Source organism: Alexandromys fortis, unplaced genomic scaffold, assembly GCF_014885135.2.
Source record: "Alexandromys fortis isolate MF-2015 unplaced genomic scaffold, M_Fortis_MF-2015_v1.1 scaffold_70, whole genome shotgun sequence".
In the NCBI taxonomy this organism is placed as follows: domain Eukaryota; kingdom Metazoa; phylum Chordata; class Mammalia; order Rodentia; family Cricetidae; genus Alexandromys; species Alexandromys fortis.
In genome coordinates this window covers 7,008,526-7,027,613 of record NW_026067955.1, presented here as the reverse complement: position 1 = coordinate 7,027,613, position 19,088 = coordinate 7,008,526, and the positions used below count along the sequence as shown (strand labels likewise).

General features: G+C 50.8%; 1 protein-coding gene across 1 annotated transcript in view; it reads left to right on the top strand.

Annotated features, from left to right (window-relative positions):
* The window catches only part of Smad6 (SMAD family member 6), a 72,018-nt gene that overhangs the window by 2,442 nt on the left and 50,488 nt on the right, over positions 1–19,088 (top strand). The window contains exons 2-3 of the mRNA XM_050151943.1: positions 6,255–6,311; positions 10,874–10,951. Of these exons, the coding sequence (XP_050007900.1) occupies positions 6,255–6,311; positions 10,874–10,951 (135 nt within the window). The remainder of the gene's footprint in view (positions 1–6,254; positions 6,312–10,873; positions 10,952–19,088) is intronic.

The window sequence follows — 19,088 nt, the reverse complement described above, 5'->3', positions numbered from 1 at the left end:
AGAGAGAGAGAGAGAGAGAGAGAGAGAGAGAGAGAGAGAGAGAGAGAGATTCATGCTGTCAAGAAATCCTCCTGGGAGGTGAGAAGTGGGAAGGAGGTGAGGGGGTGGGGCTAGGTCAGTGGTCTGAGGCACCGGGAGGGCTGTGGGTGTGCCTGTAACTGGATCACCTCTGGGAGTGCCACGCCTTTAACCTGGAGCAGCCTCAGAGAAGGGGGTGGACCTTAGGAGGGCTAGCTCAGGTGGGTGGACCGGATAAGGAGGAGCAAAAAGCAGGAGGCCTTAGGATCGAACCCCACTTAGTTTCTAGTCTTTGCCCTAAGAATTGGCCCTGCTTGGCCAGGGGGAAGTTGAGAGGGGCCTGATGAACTATAGAATCGGGACCTAGGCTCTGTACAGTGACCTTGGATGAGTGTGTGTGTGTGTGTGTGTGTGTGTGTGTGTGTGTGAAGGCTCCAGAGACATTTTCAACTGTACTGAGTATTGGAACCTAATTCCCCACTTCCCCCATGAGGCACCTTCCCCTGGTTAGGGATGTGGGGGGCATGCAAGATGAATCTGTTCCCTGCCTCTGCTAACCCGAACCTAGGGAGGGCTCTAGTCATCCAGCCGGGGGCACCTTTGAGGACTGTGGTTGTGGGAAAGAAGCAAGAGTTTCCAGTAAGCCCGGTTGACCCTCTTGCTTTCCCTGGGACTGGGGACTGGGGAAGCCCTTTGCTGCGCACTCCGCCCCCGGGGCTGGCCGCCAGCCTGGCTCCTCGAAATGGGCGGGCACATAGCAGGGGTTCAGCCGAGCGCGTCCTGATAAGGAGACCGCTCCTCCCAACTTTCCAGCTCAGGGATGAGGGCTGGGGCATGGGGCAAGCAGGCAGGCAGACAGACAGACTGTCTGTTCGCGCACACAACTAGAGTAAAGTGCATGGGAACACCCAGCACCAGTCATTCGCGCCCGGCCTCCACCCTCAAGGATTCCCAGTGTGAAGACACGTGGGAAGTATGGTCCCCCTTTTGTTCTGAGCTTGGGAAGTTGATGGCCCTGGCCTCCTCCCATCTGTAAAGTTCTGGGTTAGCCAGAACTGAGGTGAAGAGGTTCCAGGCAGGTTCTAGGCCCCCTGGGTTTTGTCTTAGAAACTGGTGTCCTGCACAGAGGCCTTGCCCCGAGTACCAGGCTCAGTGCGTGATAGTCTGGGGTCTCTGGTAGCTGTCTTTCCTGGGCCTTTCTGTTTAGGGCAAAAGACAGCGCTGAAGCTTGGTGGGTGCCTATGTGGACGGAAATGTGGAGAAATACCTTAATCATAGCTCTGACCTGTTTATAGAGTTCCTTTCTCCTGCAAGTATCCATTAACTCTGGAATGAATCTCCTGCTCTTTGCTTCCCTACTTTTTTTTTTTTCTTTCTGTAATTATATTCAGTAAATTACTATTATCCAAATTGTGCCCGGGAAAGAGAGAGAGAACTTCTAAAGGGCTGGAGGAGGCTGCCTAGGAAAACACAGGGTTCCCAGGCCAGGCCTGGAGGAATTAGAATGGGCCAGAAAGTTTTTCCTTTTATTTGGCCTGGCATTATCCCTTTGAAATGAGATCAATTTCAAGTTGGGCTTCCCGGCCCCACCCCGCCCCCTCGCGGCCCCTCGGCCTGTCTGTCGGCTCCCCGCTCCTCTCTTGGAGGTGAGGAAGCAGTGATAATGCCCAGTTTGCCTCTTGCTGGCGCCAGCCGGCTGCGCTGTTTATCTGGCTGCTGGGGGAATCTGGGCAGTTAGGCTCCTTCGGCCTTAAAGCGCCAGGAGCTCCTTTTCTGTCCTCCCGATCCCGAGGCTTGGGGTTGGAGCCTTTAGGTTCTGAGGGAAGAAGAAACAGGCACCCAGAAGGCCCCCTCCACGCCCGCCTGCCTGTCATTTCTTGGGAGGGGAAAAAAGTCGGAGGCCCCGGCAAGCGTGTGGGCTTGTCCTACAGCAGAGCTGCCCTACAAAGATGGGTGGAAAGTAATGTCACATGGAAACTCCCGCCAGGCTCCCAGGCTCCGAGAGAGGCTGTGAGCTTCCTTCTGGCTGGAGATGAAGGTCTAGATCCCAGAAGGCTAGGTAGCCCCTGAGGGCTGACCAGAGGGGGGCTGGGCTGCGCTGTTGGCTCCTGGCTGACTACTCAATTTTTGGAGGAAGTTAGGGGAGATTCTTCTAGTCCATGCCTCGGTGCTGGAGGTCTGAGGAGCTTGGCGTTTCTGATGTCTTTATCTTTTTCTCATGACCAGTTAGTTCTCTCAGAGGATCCTACAGAGACTGGAAAGGCTCCATTAGAGTTTACAGTGTGTAAATTTCCAAATCAACAGAAATCTTATTTATTTATTTATTTTGGTTTTTCGAGACAGGGTTGCTCTGAGTAACAACCCTAGCTGTCCTGGAACTATTTCTGTAGACCATGCTGGCCTTGATCGCACTGAGATCCACCTGCCTCTGTCTTCCAGGTGCTGGGATTAAAGGTGCACACCACCACTGCCTGGTTAATCAGCATAACTCTTAACAAGGGCTAGAACATCTTCTAGACAGTGGGTGGAGAGCTAGGGGCCAACCTGAAGATTCTCTCTGATCCTGTCTGTGTCTTACCCAGTGGAGGGCTCACCTAGCCTGCCTGAAAAGTGTCCTATGGGTCCATTCTCCTAAATCCTGGAGGCTGAGTAGGAGGGGAGAGGGAACGACAGGTAAGAATTATTGGTATTGTTCACAGCACATCATTCATAACAGCGAAATGTGGAACCAACCCAAATGTCCATTAGCGGTGAATGGATAGACAAAGTGTGATGGAGCCGCACAATGGAATACCATCCAGCCGTAAAAAAGGGTGAAGTGCTCACACATGCCAAGGCATGGATGGGCCTGGAGAACACTGTGCTGAACAAAAGAAACAGACACAAAAGGCCATATAGTGTATGATCTTATGAACATGAGACTTCCAAACGAGGCAAATCCGTAGAGACAAAGGGTAGATTAGTGGTTGCCTGGGGTTTAGGGTTGGAATATAGGAAGTGACTGCTAATGAGGACAGGTGGGGTTTTTTTGTTTCTGTAATGCTGAAGATCTATGGTTATATCATGGTGATGGTCATGCAACTCTTTGAATGTACCCCCAAATAACTAGACTGTATACTTTAAAAGGGTCTTGTGATCTTTGAGTCCGCCTTCCCCCCTCCCCATTTAAGATTACCTGGTCTTGTTTTCCAACAGCGACAGGGATGAGATGAGACAGGGATGACGTATGTAGTTGCCTTCCAGCATGGCCTTGGGCAGTCCTTTACTGACTGGAGGTGAGGTGTCTCATCAATAACAAAGGAGTTGAGAGCTTCCTTGGTGGTGCAGGCCTGTCATCCCAATCCCAGTGCACAGGAGGCAGAGGCAGGAGGATGCCTGATGTGTTTGAGGCTAGCTTGAGCTATGCATTGAGACCTTGTTTCAGAGCCAAAATAAAAGGGGGGTTGAGTTTGGCCAAGCCTCCCACAGCTTTTGACCTTTGACATGCTAGAGCTCTGTATTCTGGGCTGGTTACTATAAGTCTTATACTTTTTACTTTCTAGAAGGATCTGTGGTTAGACTAAGTCCCTTCCAGAAGCTTAGCTGTCTTTCTCTGGCTGCATATCTGCCGTCCTGACATCTGTTTTCTTTCTGTCTCACTGACGATGCTAGGAACCTCTCCCCAGGTGTGACTGTGGGTAGTGGGTACTTCAGAAGGGGAAACAAGATGAGCATTTCAGAGTCCCTGTAAGGACCCCGGGGATGGCCAGGGATATGCGTGCAGTGTGTTCAGGAGGTAGAGACAAGAGGATTAGTAGTTCAGGGTCATTCTTGGTTTATACTGAATTCAGGGCCAGCCTGGGCTATATGAGATACTGTATAAAAAAATTCAGAGAAAGAGGTGTTGGGTGGGGAAGGTTGGGATTGGTAACAGTTGCTTATTACACTCTAGCTACTACTTCTGTTGCTGGAGACAGGTGTGAGGGCAGATGTCTAGCCATGCCCTGGGTTTCAGGGGTTGTAACAGAGGGTGGGCACCAGACATGGCTCTGGTTCTGGCTCCACAGCCAGTTTCCCAGGGAGTCACTTCCACTCCCCAGACTCAGTCCCTCTCCCACAGAGCTCCAGACCTGTCCATGCTGGCCTACTGGACCTCTCTCAGGTCTGGCCTCTGGGGCTGAGGATGAATTCAAACTCTAACTCAAAGTGTTTAGTCTTCCTCCCTGTGTCTGGTTTGAGGTCACTGGTAGGTCCCTTAGACTCTCAGCTCCTTTCTCCCACTCTTTTTGTCTTTGCCTGGAAACATTAAAAGAACACTGAGTGCAGAGGGCCCAGTGAGGCCAAAGTCAGGCCTGAGCCCAAATCCCAGCTCTGCCGTGATTGTCTTTGGTGGCAGGAGCCAGTCAGTTTGCCCATCTGCAAAACGGGAACGTGGATACCATCTTGTGTTTTTTTTTTAATCCCTGAGAAAAGATTAAATTGAAACAGGTGTGTGATGAGCATGACTAACCATCATGTTCCTGAGGTCCGTAAGAATTAGAGATGGGGCCGGAGAGACTGCCCATCAGTTAAGAGCGCTGGCTGATCTTCCAGAGGACCCGGATTCAATTCCCAGCACCACATGGCAGCTCACAAAGTGTCTGTGACTCCAGTTCCCAGGGCTTCTGCTGGCCTCCCACAGACATGCATGCAGGCAAAACACCAAGGCACATGAAATAAATAAGTAAACCTTTAAAAAGAAAAAGAATTTGAAGCAATACAGAAATTTCGAAGTATCTGGCACAGAGTAAATGTTCAGGTCTCCAGTGGTTTTGTCATGTTTGACCTGTCCTCTGGCCTCCGTCCACAGACAGTCCCTGCTCTAGACTCAGCCTTGACTTTGGGGAAGCCACTCTGGCTGCAGAGGACAGGTTGGCAGGAGAGGGGAGCCTCCTTTGGGTGTATGGAGCACACATAGCTAATGCTCCTGAAACTAATGGTGCCTTATTATAATTGCGAAAACACTCATTACCCCTGTGTCATTCCTGATACCCACCTAATAATAGTTATTACCCCTTTATTACTGTGGAGTTTGTTTTAGCTTGCGATCTGATGGGGTTCAGTTTCATTTACAGAAAATGGAGAGTCATTTCATTCACCCAGATTGTTACTTAGTTTAGCAAATTGTTACTTCCCGGTAAAGCAGAGCCTAAGAAACTCCTCTGAAGGCAAAGTATATGTTTTGAAAGAGGAGTATTTTAGGCAAATGAAAGGCAGCCCAAAGGAAAACACTGTAGACAATCAGGAATCAGGAGTCTGAGCTGCAAGACTGGGACCCACCCCTGGCCTTGACAAAAGGAGAGACTTGAGGCCGGGGTCTGGAAGGAACTGGCTTAGAACGGGAATGGATTCAGGGCCCCAGTAACCCTGCTGTCACCCCACACCCAGGAATGGTGGTTCTCGTGTGGATGAAACAATTTTTCAAATTTATTGTTGCTATCATGTATGTAGTGGGGGCGCATGCGTGGCATGAGATACTTGTGAAGAAAAGAGGACAACTTGAGGCCGTCTGTCCTCCCCTTCTACCATGTGGGTTCTGGGGATCAAACTCAGATCCTTAATCTTGGCAGCAGCTTCTTTCCATCCTAAGTCTATCTAACCAGCTCTCTTCCCTGCCCCCCTCTTCCCAACGATGTTTCCGTGTTTGGGCCTTCTGAACTCTGAGCTGGCTTGTTGAGCTTAGCAAATAAAAATTTAGGATTGCCCATTCAGTTTTCCTTTCAAACAAGCAACACAAAATTTCAGCTTAAGTATATCCCAGCTATTCTAAGGCCTGTGCTTAGACCAAGAGACCATACTCGGTGTTTAGCCCAAATGCAAACAGAGCTGAGCCTCCTGTATATGATCTGGCAGCCCGGGCGCTGACTACTGCACGGGTGTTTTCCTAGTTGTAACGATAATAAAGATGCTGTTTATGGGATGTGACCAAAAGCTGTGCTAAGCATTTCGCACATGCTATCTTTTGCCCTTCTGGCAAAACCAAGAGGTCTATGATTATCACCCCTGTTTTATAGTTGAGGAAATCGTCTCAGAGAGGTGAGGGAACTCTCTGGAGCTCACAAAACATAGGTGGCGCAAGTAGGGGCAGAGCCCGAGGGAGCAGCAGAGACGGTGGAAGGCATGGAAAACTTCCTGGGGTCAGAGTTTATTATTTGAGGAAACTAATAGTTAAAAGCACGTGGAACACCAGGTGTGACATGCTGTATCCTGTCTTCCAGAATCACCGCCACCCCCCTATTCTCGGCTGTCTCCTCGTGACCAGTACAAGCCACTGGGTAAGTGTGCCCTCCCCTGGAGGGGGTGGGCTGAATTGGGTGCTTTCAAACAGGGCGAAGTTTTACAAACACTCCCACGGTTGGGATGCTGTAGAGGGAGACTATTTACATCTTCAAATTCCAGGCTCCTCGTTAACCTCTATATGACCCTTAAACATGGGCCTGTGGGAGATGAATGGGTTCTGACTTAAGCTGCTCTTTGGAGGTGGGTTGGAATTTCTGGGTCTCTTTTCCTCCCTTCCTCTCCCATCCTTGGGTTATCGTCCACTAGTGTGTTAACTGGGAGTGTGACAGGCAGACTGGGCATGGTGTCTTTGTTGAGTTGTATCTGTCCTTGTCCCCCACCTGGACAGGTAGACAGGTACCCTAGCTGTCTCCGAGGAAACTTAGTGGAGATGGTGTGTCGTTTCAGATAAGTCCCCTGCAAATGGCAAGATGTGTTTTCTATATAATCTAAGTGTCAGCTCATGATCTGGGTGCACTCATGCAGTTTTAAAAGCAGATGAGGGGCTGGAGAGATGGTTCATGAGCTGAGAGCACTTGCTGCTCTTGCAGAGGATGTGGGTTCAATTCCCAGCACCTACACTAGGTGCTTCCCAACTGCCTGTAACTCCAGGGAATCCAATGCCCTCTTCTGGTCTTCAAGGGCACTTGCTTGCCCTTGGATGGGTGTGTGTGTGTGCGTGCACACACACCCACTTGCACACACACACACCAATTAAATAGTATTTAAAAACAGATGCCCTAGGTCCTGGGCTCTTCCCAATGGATTTAGAGCAGGGATGTAGTCTGTGGTGTTCCAGTAGCAGTGAGCTAGCCTTAAGAGTTCCAACACAGCAACTTTATGACCCCAGTTACTGTGAGGCCCAGGCCTCCAGAGTCCATTGGCATGGTATGGGTGCTAGAACATTCCCAGTTGACCACAAAGACTTAAGTTTATGGTTGAAGCATCCTCTCTGGAGTATGTGAACTCTGGCTTGGAAGGTTACTTTCCAGGGTCATGGATGCAGGGGCTCACCCCAGGTTCCTTTCAGCTCTTCATCCCCAGTGAGGTCAGAAATACATCCACTCCAGAGTTGCTTGAGGAGTTTGATCCATGGCTAATGGAGCAAGGGCTGTCCCTCAAGGGTATTGGAGGCAGTGGCTGAGTAGCGCTGATTGTGTGCCTTGTGCACAGGGAGCTTTGTTTACTTCTTTGGGAACTAGAGGGGTCATGGTCTTGTGGTAGATGAGGAGGAGTCAGCTGAGTGAGGAGAGGGAGACTCCTAGCCGAGGAGCTGCAGGGCTGAGACACCAACCCAGGGCAGCTGCAGCTCAGGCTATGGCTTCCCCATCTTCCTGCCATAGTAGGCCGGCCTCAGTATCTCCTGAGTCAAGTCAGTCATACCTATAGAAGATGCTTCTCTCCATTAGAGAAAGAAAAAGTCAAAAGTTCATAACCAGTGACAGGATCATTGCTAGAGGAACTTTCAGTCAGCTTGGGGAAAAACAGAAAGGCTCTGGAGAGTGACTGTTTAGAAGCTAACAGGTATCCCATTACTTCACAGGTGGGACACCTGAGTCCAAGAAAGCAAACACGACCCTTGTTGGGGCTCACAGAACTCCATCTTAGCATAAGAGATAAGAATGGCGTCTACTAATTTGATTGATTGATTGAGACAGGATCTCCTTATAGAGTCTAGGCTGCCTTTGCTTTAAACTCTTCATCCTCCTGCCTCAGCCTTCTGCTTGCTGGAATTACAGACTTGTATCACTGTGGCTGGCTCTCTTCTTATTGTTTTAAATGGTGTGGAAAAAAGAAACAGAGTTGCAAAAACCTTGCCCCGAACATGGAAGGGGAACAGAATGTAGGTGGTCTGAAGGCAAGCAGCGGGCGCCTAGTCATCTCCTTCACGTTGCCCACGGCTGCTCCTTTTTGCTACTCTGCAGAGCTGAGCAAGCATGAGGCTCCCATGGCTGAAGATGGTTGCTCTCTATAGAAAAAGATGATGACCTCTGATACTGCTGGCTGTTGCTGGAGGCTCATCTCGAACTGGGACTCCAGATACCATCCAGGATCCCTCCATGGCTTGAGGTGGTGTTAGAGGCTGGGAGAGATCTAGGAGAGAGATCTTTTTCTATAGCAGCCACCACAGGAAGGCTGCCTTTGAGTGCTTCCGTGGAAAGGCTAGATCTGAGGGCGTGGCAAGGGTGTGACAGGTACTGAGCGGCTTCACAAGGTAGAAGTCACTCGCCTTTCCTACCCTTTCTGAAAATTCAGGATGCTAACTTATATAGATGTAGCAGTTTGGTTCCTGGCACCCACGTCAGGTAGCTCAGAATTGTCAGTGATTCCAACTCCAGTGTATACATACCTACATGGAGACACACACCTATGCATACACATTTTTAACAAAAGTATTAGGACCCAGCCCTTGACCTGGTGCGGATCCTTCAGATGAGAAGTAGCATCGAGGCTCCAGGCATTCTGCACTGGGGACAGTAGGTAATAAAGGAAAACTCAAGGTGGGGAAGATGGCTCAGTCAGTAAAGTGCTGGGACATGAGTTTATTCCCCAGATATGGAGGTATGCCTGTCCTACCCCTGAAGAGGCCCATTCACGAGTTCTCCCTGAGACTCGCTGACCAGCCAGCCTAACCTACTTCATGACCTAGGCCAGTGAGAGACCCTGCTCATAGGGCAAAGTGAGGAATGTCATCTAGAGTTGACTTCTGGTGTATACACACACACACAAACACACACAGGTACAATGTGCACTTATATATATACACTCAACCATTCAAACAGACTGCAAAATTTTAAATCTTTATCATTGAAGAGTTTTTTTTTTTAAATATTCTGTGTCTCCATTTTCAGTACTGTTACCAGCAGATAATATATTTTTGTGCCTTTAGAAATAGTACAGTATCTTAAAAAGTTGGGGCTGGAGAGATGGCTCAACAGTTAAGAGCACCAGCTGCTCTTCTAGAGGACCTGGGTTCACTTCCCAGCACCCACATAGCAGCTTACAGCTTTCTTTAGCTCCTGTTCCAGGGGATCGGATGCCCTCATCCAAACATGCATGCAGGAAAAACACCAATGCATATAAAATAAAAATTATTTTTAAAACGATTTTAAAAGATGATTATTTCCTTTACCTTGAATTTTCTCTCTCTCTCTCTCTCTCTCTCTCTCTCTCTCTCTCTCACACACACACACACACACACACACACACACATACACACACGCAAAACTAGTTCGCTTCTGTGGCTCTCTGATCACGAGACCAGTAACCAACATAAAACTCAGCATCTGGCAAGTGGGAAATGAAAAAAAAAAAAGAGCCAAATTAGTTAATGTTTCATCTTTCCTGCTCTTCAAGCTATGTGGTAAAAGAAAAAAAAAATCCTGCAGGACGAGATGGAATTCTAGCTAGCCAGAGCTGATGCTGAGGGACTTGTCCCAGGAAACCTCCGCTCCTGGTGACTGCTGGGCCTGCTGGGGCTAGCCGAGCCGGATCTAGCTTGTGTTGGGTGACCAGAGGATGAAAGATTTCAGGCCTTCTAGTCCATGCTTCTCAGCTCCTGGCCAGGCCTGTCCTTTACTAGGGACAACCCTGAACTGCTTGTTGCAGAGGCCCATACCTAGGGGGAGAAAACCTCCCAAGTCTTCCCGTCCCCCAGAGCATCAGTTTATGAAACTGGTGGGGCGGAAAAAGTTCCCTTCCATCTCAGCGCACCGCGGGCAGGGGATGGCCGATGATGCATGCCCTATGAACTGCCTAATTAAGCCTGCTTTAAAACACAAGCATGAATGCAAAACCCGGCCCAAGCTCCACAGGATGGTGGGGAGTGGGAGAGGGGAGAGACAGCAGAAGTTAACCTGAGAGCAAACGCTTGGCTCTTAATGAGAGGCGTGTGGGATCAGAGGTGGCTGGTGATTTGTTACGTTCCTCCAGCTCCAGGAGGAAGAGAGGAAGGGAAGAAGGAAGGAAGCAAGAATGAACAACTTCAAGAATTTTAATGGTTTGATTGCGTTTAGCAGCTATGAATTGTTCAGGGACTTAATTTAACCTTACCCAAACAGGCTTCAAGTTGGTGCTTGCTCAGTCCCCTGATTGTGTACTACTTCTGTGGTCAGGGCCACCGAAACTCTTCCAGGTGTCAGGGTCACAGCGGTCTGCGTTTTTCCAGAAGAGTTCCGGGACTGGATAGTTGGCCCGGTCCTGGGGTGATCCTGAGACCAAGTCATCACAGGGAGACATCAGTAACTTGTGAGGGGGCTGTGGGTGTAGCTCAATTGGTAGAGTGCTTGCCTAACATACATGAAGCCCTGGGTTTGATTCCCTGCATTGCATAAACCCAGCTTGGTGGTACATGCCTGTAACCTCAGCATTTAGCAGACAAGAGCAAGAGGATCAGGAGTTCAAGGTTCGTTTGGACTACATACTGAAATAGAGGCCAGCCCGGGCTACAGGAATAAATACATACTAAGTAAGTGGTTGCCAGGGACATCTGCCCTTTATGCACAGGAACAGGTATCTTTCAGCCAACTGAGTTCTCTTTCTTTTCCCCCTCGAACAGATCTGTCCGATTCCACATTGTCTTACACTGAAACCGAGGCCACCAACTCCCTCATCACTGCTCCGGGCGAATTCTCAGGTTGGCATATTTTCTTCTCGTTTGTTGCTGTGGCTGGTACTGATGGGGATAGATGTGGGTACACTGATGGATGGAGTTTTGGAAAGATTTTGATTTCTTGTGATTTTTGTGCTCTGATCCGCCCACCCTGTGAATGGGAAGATGGCCAGTGTGTGTGTGTGTGTGTGTGTGTGTGTGTGTGTGTGTGTGTGTCTGGTGTTGTTGGAGTTAAGAACTGGATGTGGAGTTGCATGCCTGACAGCCCAGTACTCAGGAGGCTGAGGCAAGAGTTCAAGACCAGCTTGTGCTACAAAGCTGTGTGGTTTATGTGGGTGGAAACCTGAAGATAACTTGCCAGGTTTGAACCTTCGTCTCCACCACGTTTCTCTCATTCCTGTGACTTAGAAAGGCCTCTCCATTGTTGTAGCTGGGGACACTTTCCTCAAGGTGGATGGGTCACACATAAGTTGTCTTCCCTCTGTTCTCAGAGGGAGGGTCCATGGGTAAGCAAAGCGGATAGCTTGGGCAGACTGGCAGGGGAGACGTTTGCCAAAAGCTGATGGTGTCTATGCCACTTGGCGGTGGATGGCAGGAAGCAGGGGAAGGAACCCCAGCTTTGGTGCTGTCCCCTAATTGTTTGAAATTCCCCGCTGCTGGCCCTAAGGCCCCTCACATTCTTGTGAGAGGGTGGTTAGGGGGAACAGGGGCAGGAGGGTCAGGGACTCGGTTGGTGAGATCTGAGTGGTCTTCTGGAAGCCTGGAAGGTTGGATGTGCTGTGTGGCAGCCGGGTTTGCGGCCTGGGGCCAGGGGTGGCTTGCTGAGCCTCTGCATCTTCTCCCGACTCCACACCCAAGCTGTAAAAGGTAGTGGGGATGAGTGGTCAGCATGAGCCGGGCCCCACCCCAGCACCTTACACCATCTCTGGGCAGCTGGGCTGTCGAAACTCATAGGTACAGTGATTTCTTGTGTCCCGCAGGGCCACAGGAACCTTGCTACTCCGGCCTGAGCTCCTTGCTACTGTTGTGACACCCCTTCTCATGTGGAACAGTTGATTGTAGCCCGATGAATATATTCCCAGAGTTCCCCTCTGTCACTTGTCTAAGGTGACACAGTTCTGGCTGCTCCCAGACACCTGTTCATTTCCCTAGCCTTGCACCCTTCTTTGTCCATTCCCTGGTCTCCCCACAGTCCTGGGAGGAAACTCCCAAGAGTGTGACTGTTTTGAGAGATGGAGACGGAGCCAGGCGGTGGTGGCGCACACCTTTAATCCCAGCACTTGACAGGTAGAGGCAGGCGGATCTCAGTGAGCTCAAGACCAGCCTGGTTTACCACGTGAGTTCCAGGACAGCCAGGATTGTTACACAGAGAAACCCTGTCTCTAAAAACAAAACAACAACAACAACAACAAAACAACAAGCAAAAGAGATGGAGACAGAAAGCGAGACCCTACAGTGAGCTCATGGCTGCGGTGGTACAGGAATCCAGATCTCCTGTTTCCAGCTCCTGTCTGCTCTCTGGCCCCTGGTTCCCTAACCAGGCCACTTTTCCTCTCTCCTCTTTTTATTTGGTATTTTCTCCCTCCCTCAAAGATCCAGCCCAGGTAGTTAGGTGTGGTGGCACACATCTTTAAGGCCAGCACTCTGGAGGCAGAAGCAGGTAGATGTCTGTGATGTAGACCAGCCTTGTCTATAGTTCCTGCCAGCTGGGGCTACATAGTGAGATCTGTCACAAACAACAACAACCCCCCTCCACACACACACCACGATAAAAACTGTGTTAAAGATCCGCCCCGGCTAGGTGACACACAGTTAGACCACAGACCATTCTTTCTCATCTGTCCATGAAGGCAGAAGTCACAGGTGATTCTGGAACAAGGGGCTCTGATTTTTTTTTTTCACTTATGATTCTGGGTTCCTGCCAGCTCTCAGGGCTATTGTTAGCTGGGTTGCAGGACAGATGGACACTTTGACATCCTCTTTCCTTGTTAATAGTGGAGACTTGTATGTGTCTTTCACAGTGTGTTTGCACCAGAGGAGGCCTGGTGCCTGGTTCCTGCTTGAAGGGCATGAACCTCAGCACACCTCCAGAGGTGGGGACTGAAGGCTGAACTGTGTTGAGGTGGTCTGTGCTGGGGATTTCTGCCCAGATAATTCAGAGCTGAGTCTGTAATACGGGGCAATGAGGAGGCCACTGCTGGTCTTGACTGTCATGAAGAAAACGTCTAGTGGTTGCCGTTCTGAGAGTCTAGAAGATGAGGGAAGAAAAGTTTGGGGTTTCCCACGTGGGAGGATAGAATGAGGTGGCAATGGGCTTTGGACTGGGCTCCTGATGGCCTGAGTAAGCAAGTGGAACTTTTTTTGGGGGGGGGGGTCCTCCTGGGCCTTGGGCTTTGTTGGTATTGGCTGTCACTGGAGGGAAAACTGTGGGAGGGGTCCTTTGCAGGTGGGGAAAGGCCCAGGAGGTAGCAGGCCTTTGTAGAGAGTAGAATCATGGCTACTTCATCCTGTGGGGATAGAGTGATGTCACACAGGAGGGCATCGAGGAGTCCAAAGGTCAGGGGCGGAGTGGGCACAGGGTGTGGGTCACACTGGGGCATTTGATGGTCAGGGACCACTGGGTGGCTGCAGAGCCGGTAGTAATGTTGGTGTCCTTTGACCTCACACTCAGATCAGTACCGGCTGTTCTTTCTCTCCTTGACTCTGTCCTGCCATCCGTGAGACAGCTGGGATCCTTCCAAGTGTACCCAAAGGGTTCCTTCTTGAACAGCACCCCAAAGCTCAGTCAGACTGTCTTCTCTGCACGGCTTCCTCTCGCTGCTGAGTGGACAGTCCCAGTTTGCAGAATGTACATGGGGAGGTTTGGGCAGAATAACTTGGCAGAGACTTGGCCAGCTTCAGTGCCAGAGCTGGGGTGAGGGGAGGGCTTGATGAGTCTGTGCAGCCACTGAGCAAGCCCACCAACTGACTGTGCCATGCCATCCTTCTGTTCTCCTATGTCCTGAGGGCTCGGTGCCCTTGACAACCTGGTCCCTTTCACATTACAGAATAGACATCTTGCACACAGAGACAGTCACAGCCTGGCAGAACTTCCTGACTCTCTGCAGCTCCTGGTCAGAGTCTCTGTTCTTTCCTGTCCTGTGACTGAGGCCACACTGGGAGACGACAGGATTTAGGGGTTAGTCACAGGCCCAGGCAGGCAAGGACATGTGAGGAACTGCAGGAAAGGCCTCTTTCTTGGGGATGTTTGAAACTCTGGTGCTATGATTTCCTTGCTTCATTTAGGTCTGAGGTACCGTCCCCTGTTTATCCAGGGTCCCCTTAGATATTCAGTCTTAACATGGGCTGTCAGTTGGGCTCTGTGGTCTACGCAGGGACACTGAAGGTCAAAGGGCACAGGTGATTGCACCCACGTCACTCAGGTGGGAGAGGTAGATGTGGGACTTCAGCCAGATTCTGGAGACCCTCGCACCAGTGTCTTCAGTGGGATTTGAGTCAAATCCCCGGCCTCGGGCTCTCTTTAGGGAGTGTTCTTGGAGGTCTGGTGCTTTGGGTGCCTTGATTCCCTGGGTCTGGAGTGCTGTCCCCCAAAGTTCCGCTTGGCATTTTTCTTACAGCACTAACATTCCTCTCCTGATCCCTCGAATTCAGTTCATTTGAGGATGAGGTATGTTGGGATAAAGGAACTCACACCAAGGTGCAAGTAGCTGTGGGTTACAGCTTCTGGAAGGCAGAATATGTTCTCGTTCAGAGAACTGCAGAAAGAGAGGGCAGAGAGAACTGGTGTTTTGAAGAGAGCTGGTGGGACAGGCGAGGTTCTCCCAGCATCCCCTACTCCAGCCTAGAAGAAGGAGAGTGCTCCTGACATGGGACCTTTGTGCCCTGGCTGAGGGAAAGAAGGAAGGAGCCTCTGCCGGTCCAGGCTGTGTGCTGGCTGTCCTGTGAACTCGAGTCATTTCATGAGAACTCAGGGTGTGGTGGGCTCTGAGCACTTAGGCCTGCCTAATTCCATGCCAGGGCACCTGCCTGGTATTTTGTACCTCACCATCACCCGAATAATCAAGAGCCTATCAGGTAATTGGCCAGGTGTTTATTTAGCCCGGTATTATGCCGTATAAGCTGCTGGTAGCGAGGACTAGGCAGTCGCTTCCATTGGCCTTGACTGTGTATGCTGGCTCTCAGTCTGAGCTCTATCAGAGAGGGCATACTCCTCCTTAGGAGAGATGGCAGTACCGCTGCGGTAGTGGGGCTGAGCTAGATCTGGTGTCTACCCAATCAGAAGCTCCTTGGGGACTCAGGCCCTATTCGTGCTTACATTCTCCATGCTAACCGTTTGGAGAACAGCAAGTGTTGGTAGCTGGAACTAAGTCAAAACATAGGTGGACCTGTGTTGTTTTTCCACCCGCTCCCTGGTAGGGATGGTGCCTGTCCTACGACTGTTGCCTCTCGGCTGAGTGTTCGTTCTTTGCTCACATCTTCAGCACAGATGACAATGTCACTGTCTCTCCTTGATTGCCGGGATCACACAGGCCTTGTCTGGCATAGGCTCTGTGTCTCTGTTTCCCTAAGGGCTCTGTCAGCTTCAGCCAGCACAGGTTTAGCCTTGCAGCAGCGGTAAATGACAGACAGGGGCTTTGCAACAGTTAGCTCTGGGTTCAAGTTCCTGCTCTGCCTCCTGATTACTTGAAAGGGAGTGGTTGCTTAGCCACCCAGCTCCTCAGTTTTCCCTCTTGTGGAGTGGGGACAATAATAACATGCCCTTTAAAGAAGGTGTCTGAGCCTCTGGTCAGTTACCTGTGTAGTCCTGTGTGAGGTGTATGGCTATTAAGAGGTATCTAGCCAGGAGGTGAGACCTGTATCAGTTCCGCTCTCTAGGTGCCCATATGAGGTGCCACGGCAGGAGGCAATTGGGAACCTCCTGTTGAGAGGCAGCCAGAAGTGTCAGAAGAGGGGGTACCCAGGTGGGGTCTAAAGGATGGCTGGAAGTCTGCCATCCGTTCCTTCATTTATTTATATGTGCATACGTGTGTGGGCTTGAATGCCACAGTACGCATGTGGAGGTTACATGACAGCCTGTGGGATTTGGCTCTCTCCTACCACCCATGTGTGTCCTGGGATGCAACGCAGTTGTCAGGGCTGGCAGCAGGCACTTTGACCCGATGAACCATCCTCACCAGCCCTGGGTCAGATTTTAGCCAACTTTCTTACAGAGACCATAGCATGCAGGGATATAGGGGCCAGCTTAGCGAGTTTCAGTGCAGTCACACCTAGTGGCTAGTGGGGCCTGGATGCTACTGTCACCGAATGGCGTTCCTGGGGGGAGCCTTAGGGTCCCTGGGTGGTTTGGAGAATGGGGACAGTGAGGAGGAAATGCTAGCTGAAAAGGTGGTTTTCTTAGGCTTTGGAGTGAGGGTGATGGCACTCTGTGGGGGGTGGAGTGGACTCACACTTGATCCTGGGGCTTCCCTGGATTAGAGAGGCAGGGAAGAAGTGAGGCCCAGTGCCGACCCCACATGAGCAGTATCTGCAGCTGGCAAACCCCATCCCAGTTTTGTTTTTTTATTTTTCTCCATATCCCTCCTCTAAGCTCCTGGTACTTCACAGAGGCTGCCTTCTCCCAGGCTGGATGCTGGAGGTGACAGGGCATGCAGAGTGATAGAGGTGGCTGCTGCAGAAGGACCATGTGTGTGCATGTGTGTGTGTGCGCGTGCGCACATGTGCGCACGCGTGCACGTGTGTGATGAGGCCAAGGGCACCTTCAGGAACATGCCAGGGAGCAACATGAGAGAAGGCCGATTGCCAGGGTGGGCTCCAGTCTTAGCTTTACCTTTTCCTGCCCGTGATCCCAAGCCAGCAAGGTCCTTGCCTCCCACATCTCAGACAGTGGTGCTGCACAGGAGTCCAATGGGTCAGGGATTTCAGGCTCCATGGTGCCGGTGTGCCCCTGGATGTTGGTTCCAGATCTTAGACCTTAGGAGGAGGATGCAAAGCTGGCTTTATGGCCTACACCATCTTAGCTGCTCTTCTTCTTATTGTCCTGAAGCACAGTAGTGGCTTGAAACACAGCAACCCAGGCGGAGAGGACTGTTGTCCCGGATGCCAGAACTCTGTTGGGAATGTGGGTGTTAGGAAAAGCTTCACAGAGCGGGCCATTCTGGGTTGGGTTTTGTAGGCTGACTAAGCGCCCGCTCTGAACAGACTGTAAGTGTTCTCTTACTAAAGGGAACAGCTTGTGTAGAAACAGCTGAAGGTAGACGTGGGAGGGATGGGAGGATGTAGAGAGACGAATCCTGAGACGTTGTCCTGTACGTTGAAGGAATGGCTAAAACAGAGGGATTATAGCCACTGGGGCCAGGGACCCTAGGAAATCCTTGGTCCTAACAGGACATTGTGTAGCATCAGGCTGCCTCATAGCAGGGGCTCGTTTTGTGAGCAGAGAAATCCTGATAGAGTTCATGAAGATCAAGACAGAGCAATCATCACACATAAATTTAATGACTCTGGGAGCACAGAGCCCTGTGCCAGGCGCTTTCTCAAGTGCCATACATCTATGAGTTCATGGAATTTTCCAGCACCTCCATGAGCAGCCGCTTTATTAGCCAAATTAAAGGAAGAAATGACTGAGGCTCAGAGAGGTTAAGTTGCTTGTCTTGGTTCACTCGGAAGCCGGAAAGCTTGGCTGGCCCCCATGGGGTCTCCCAGTGTCTAATAAGGTCCTCTGTCTGCCCCCTGGAAAGTACAAAGTCTTTGAGCTTCTGGGGCCTCTTTGCCCTCAGGGAACTAAGATTCAGCACGAATCTCCAGATAGGGCACCAGTGACCAGCATTAGGATTTTATCCCAATTCAGCTCCGAGAACCAGCGCGTTTACTGGTTTACTCACAGAACGTGGGTGAAGGGTACTTAGAGGAGCCTTTATGACTCCAAAGTCACTGCAAAGTTCCTCCCCACCATGAATGGCGATGTCCCGGGAGCCGTACCATAGTCTCCTTGCTGTTAACGTTCCTCTTCTACACCCTAGCACCTTCCAAGAGCCCTGTGACCGGGGAAAGGCAGAGGCAGCAATGGCTGGACTCCCAGGATCTTATGATCCTCACCTCCCTTTCCCTAACTAGGGACTGTCAGCAGCTCCTTGACTGTCACCATAGACCTAGCTTTCATTGTATCGTTCTGCTGAATTAGTTGCCAGGGCTGCCAGGCCAAGATGGTGATGGAGTAGCGGGCGTGTTGTCCTATGCCGCAAGGCATCTCTGCTCCTCGGCTGGTGGCGGGAAAGGAGTGAATTACCAGGGAGCCGCTGGGCTTGGCGTGCGCGGCTGGGGCGGGGGCTGTAGATTTTTTCTGGGGTGCTCTGACTCTAAGTCAGATGAGATGGCCTCACTCTGGTCCTGTGGCACTGTGAAAGCAGCAGGTTTTCTGAGGGCCTTCCGGAAGGGGCAGTTAGCGACCTCTGTCTAATTTTGGCCATGTGCACCCCTTGGCCTTCCCTCACACTCTCTCTAGTCCAGTCTCTCCTAGCATCTGCAGCACTCAGGGGCTGCGCTTGAAAGTTTCTTTGTCTGGGTTGGGTGGCATCTCAGTCATGAAGAAAATATCTCCTGAAGATGCTTGACCAGATATTTTCGTACCAAACAGTTTCCTTCCATGGTTCTTTTCTGCTCGCCCCCTTTTTGCGGAAAGTATAATTGGGATTATGGGCCTGTCCCCACGGTCCCCACCATGAGAGGGTAAAGTCTGAGGTACTGAACTCCACAGAGCAGTCTACCCAGCCCCCGCTACTTTGAGCCCTGTGTTAGAAGGTCCCACTCCTCTTATGGTAGAAGTTTCTGGATTTGGATAAACAGAGGTCTCAGATTTGGAGCTGACCTCAAAGCCACCAGCCCTGGCTGTGAGGTGAATCCTTGCCAGCACACTGGTGACCTTTAAGAGAGGAGTGAGGGGCTGGTGAAGTGGTTTAGTTGGTAGAGAGCTTGCTTAGCATGCACACAGCCCTGAGTTCAATCCCCAGCACCTGATATGGGGCATGGTGGCCAGACCTGCAATGGCAGCGCCTGGAAGGTGGAGGCAAGAGGATCAGATGTTTAAGATCATCCTCCGCTATATACTGAACTCAAGGTCAGTCTGGGCTACAAGAGATTCTTACTCAAAAAACCTGTGAGTGAT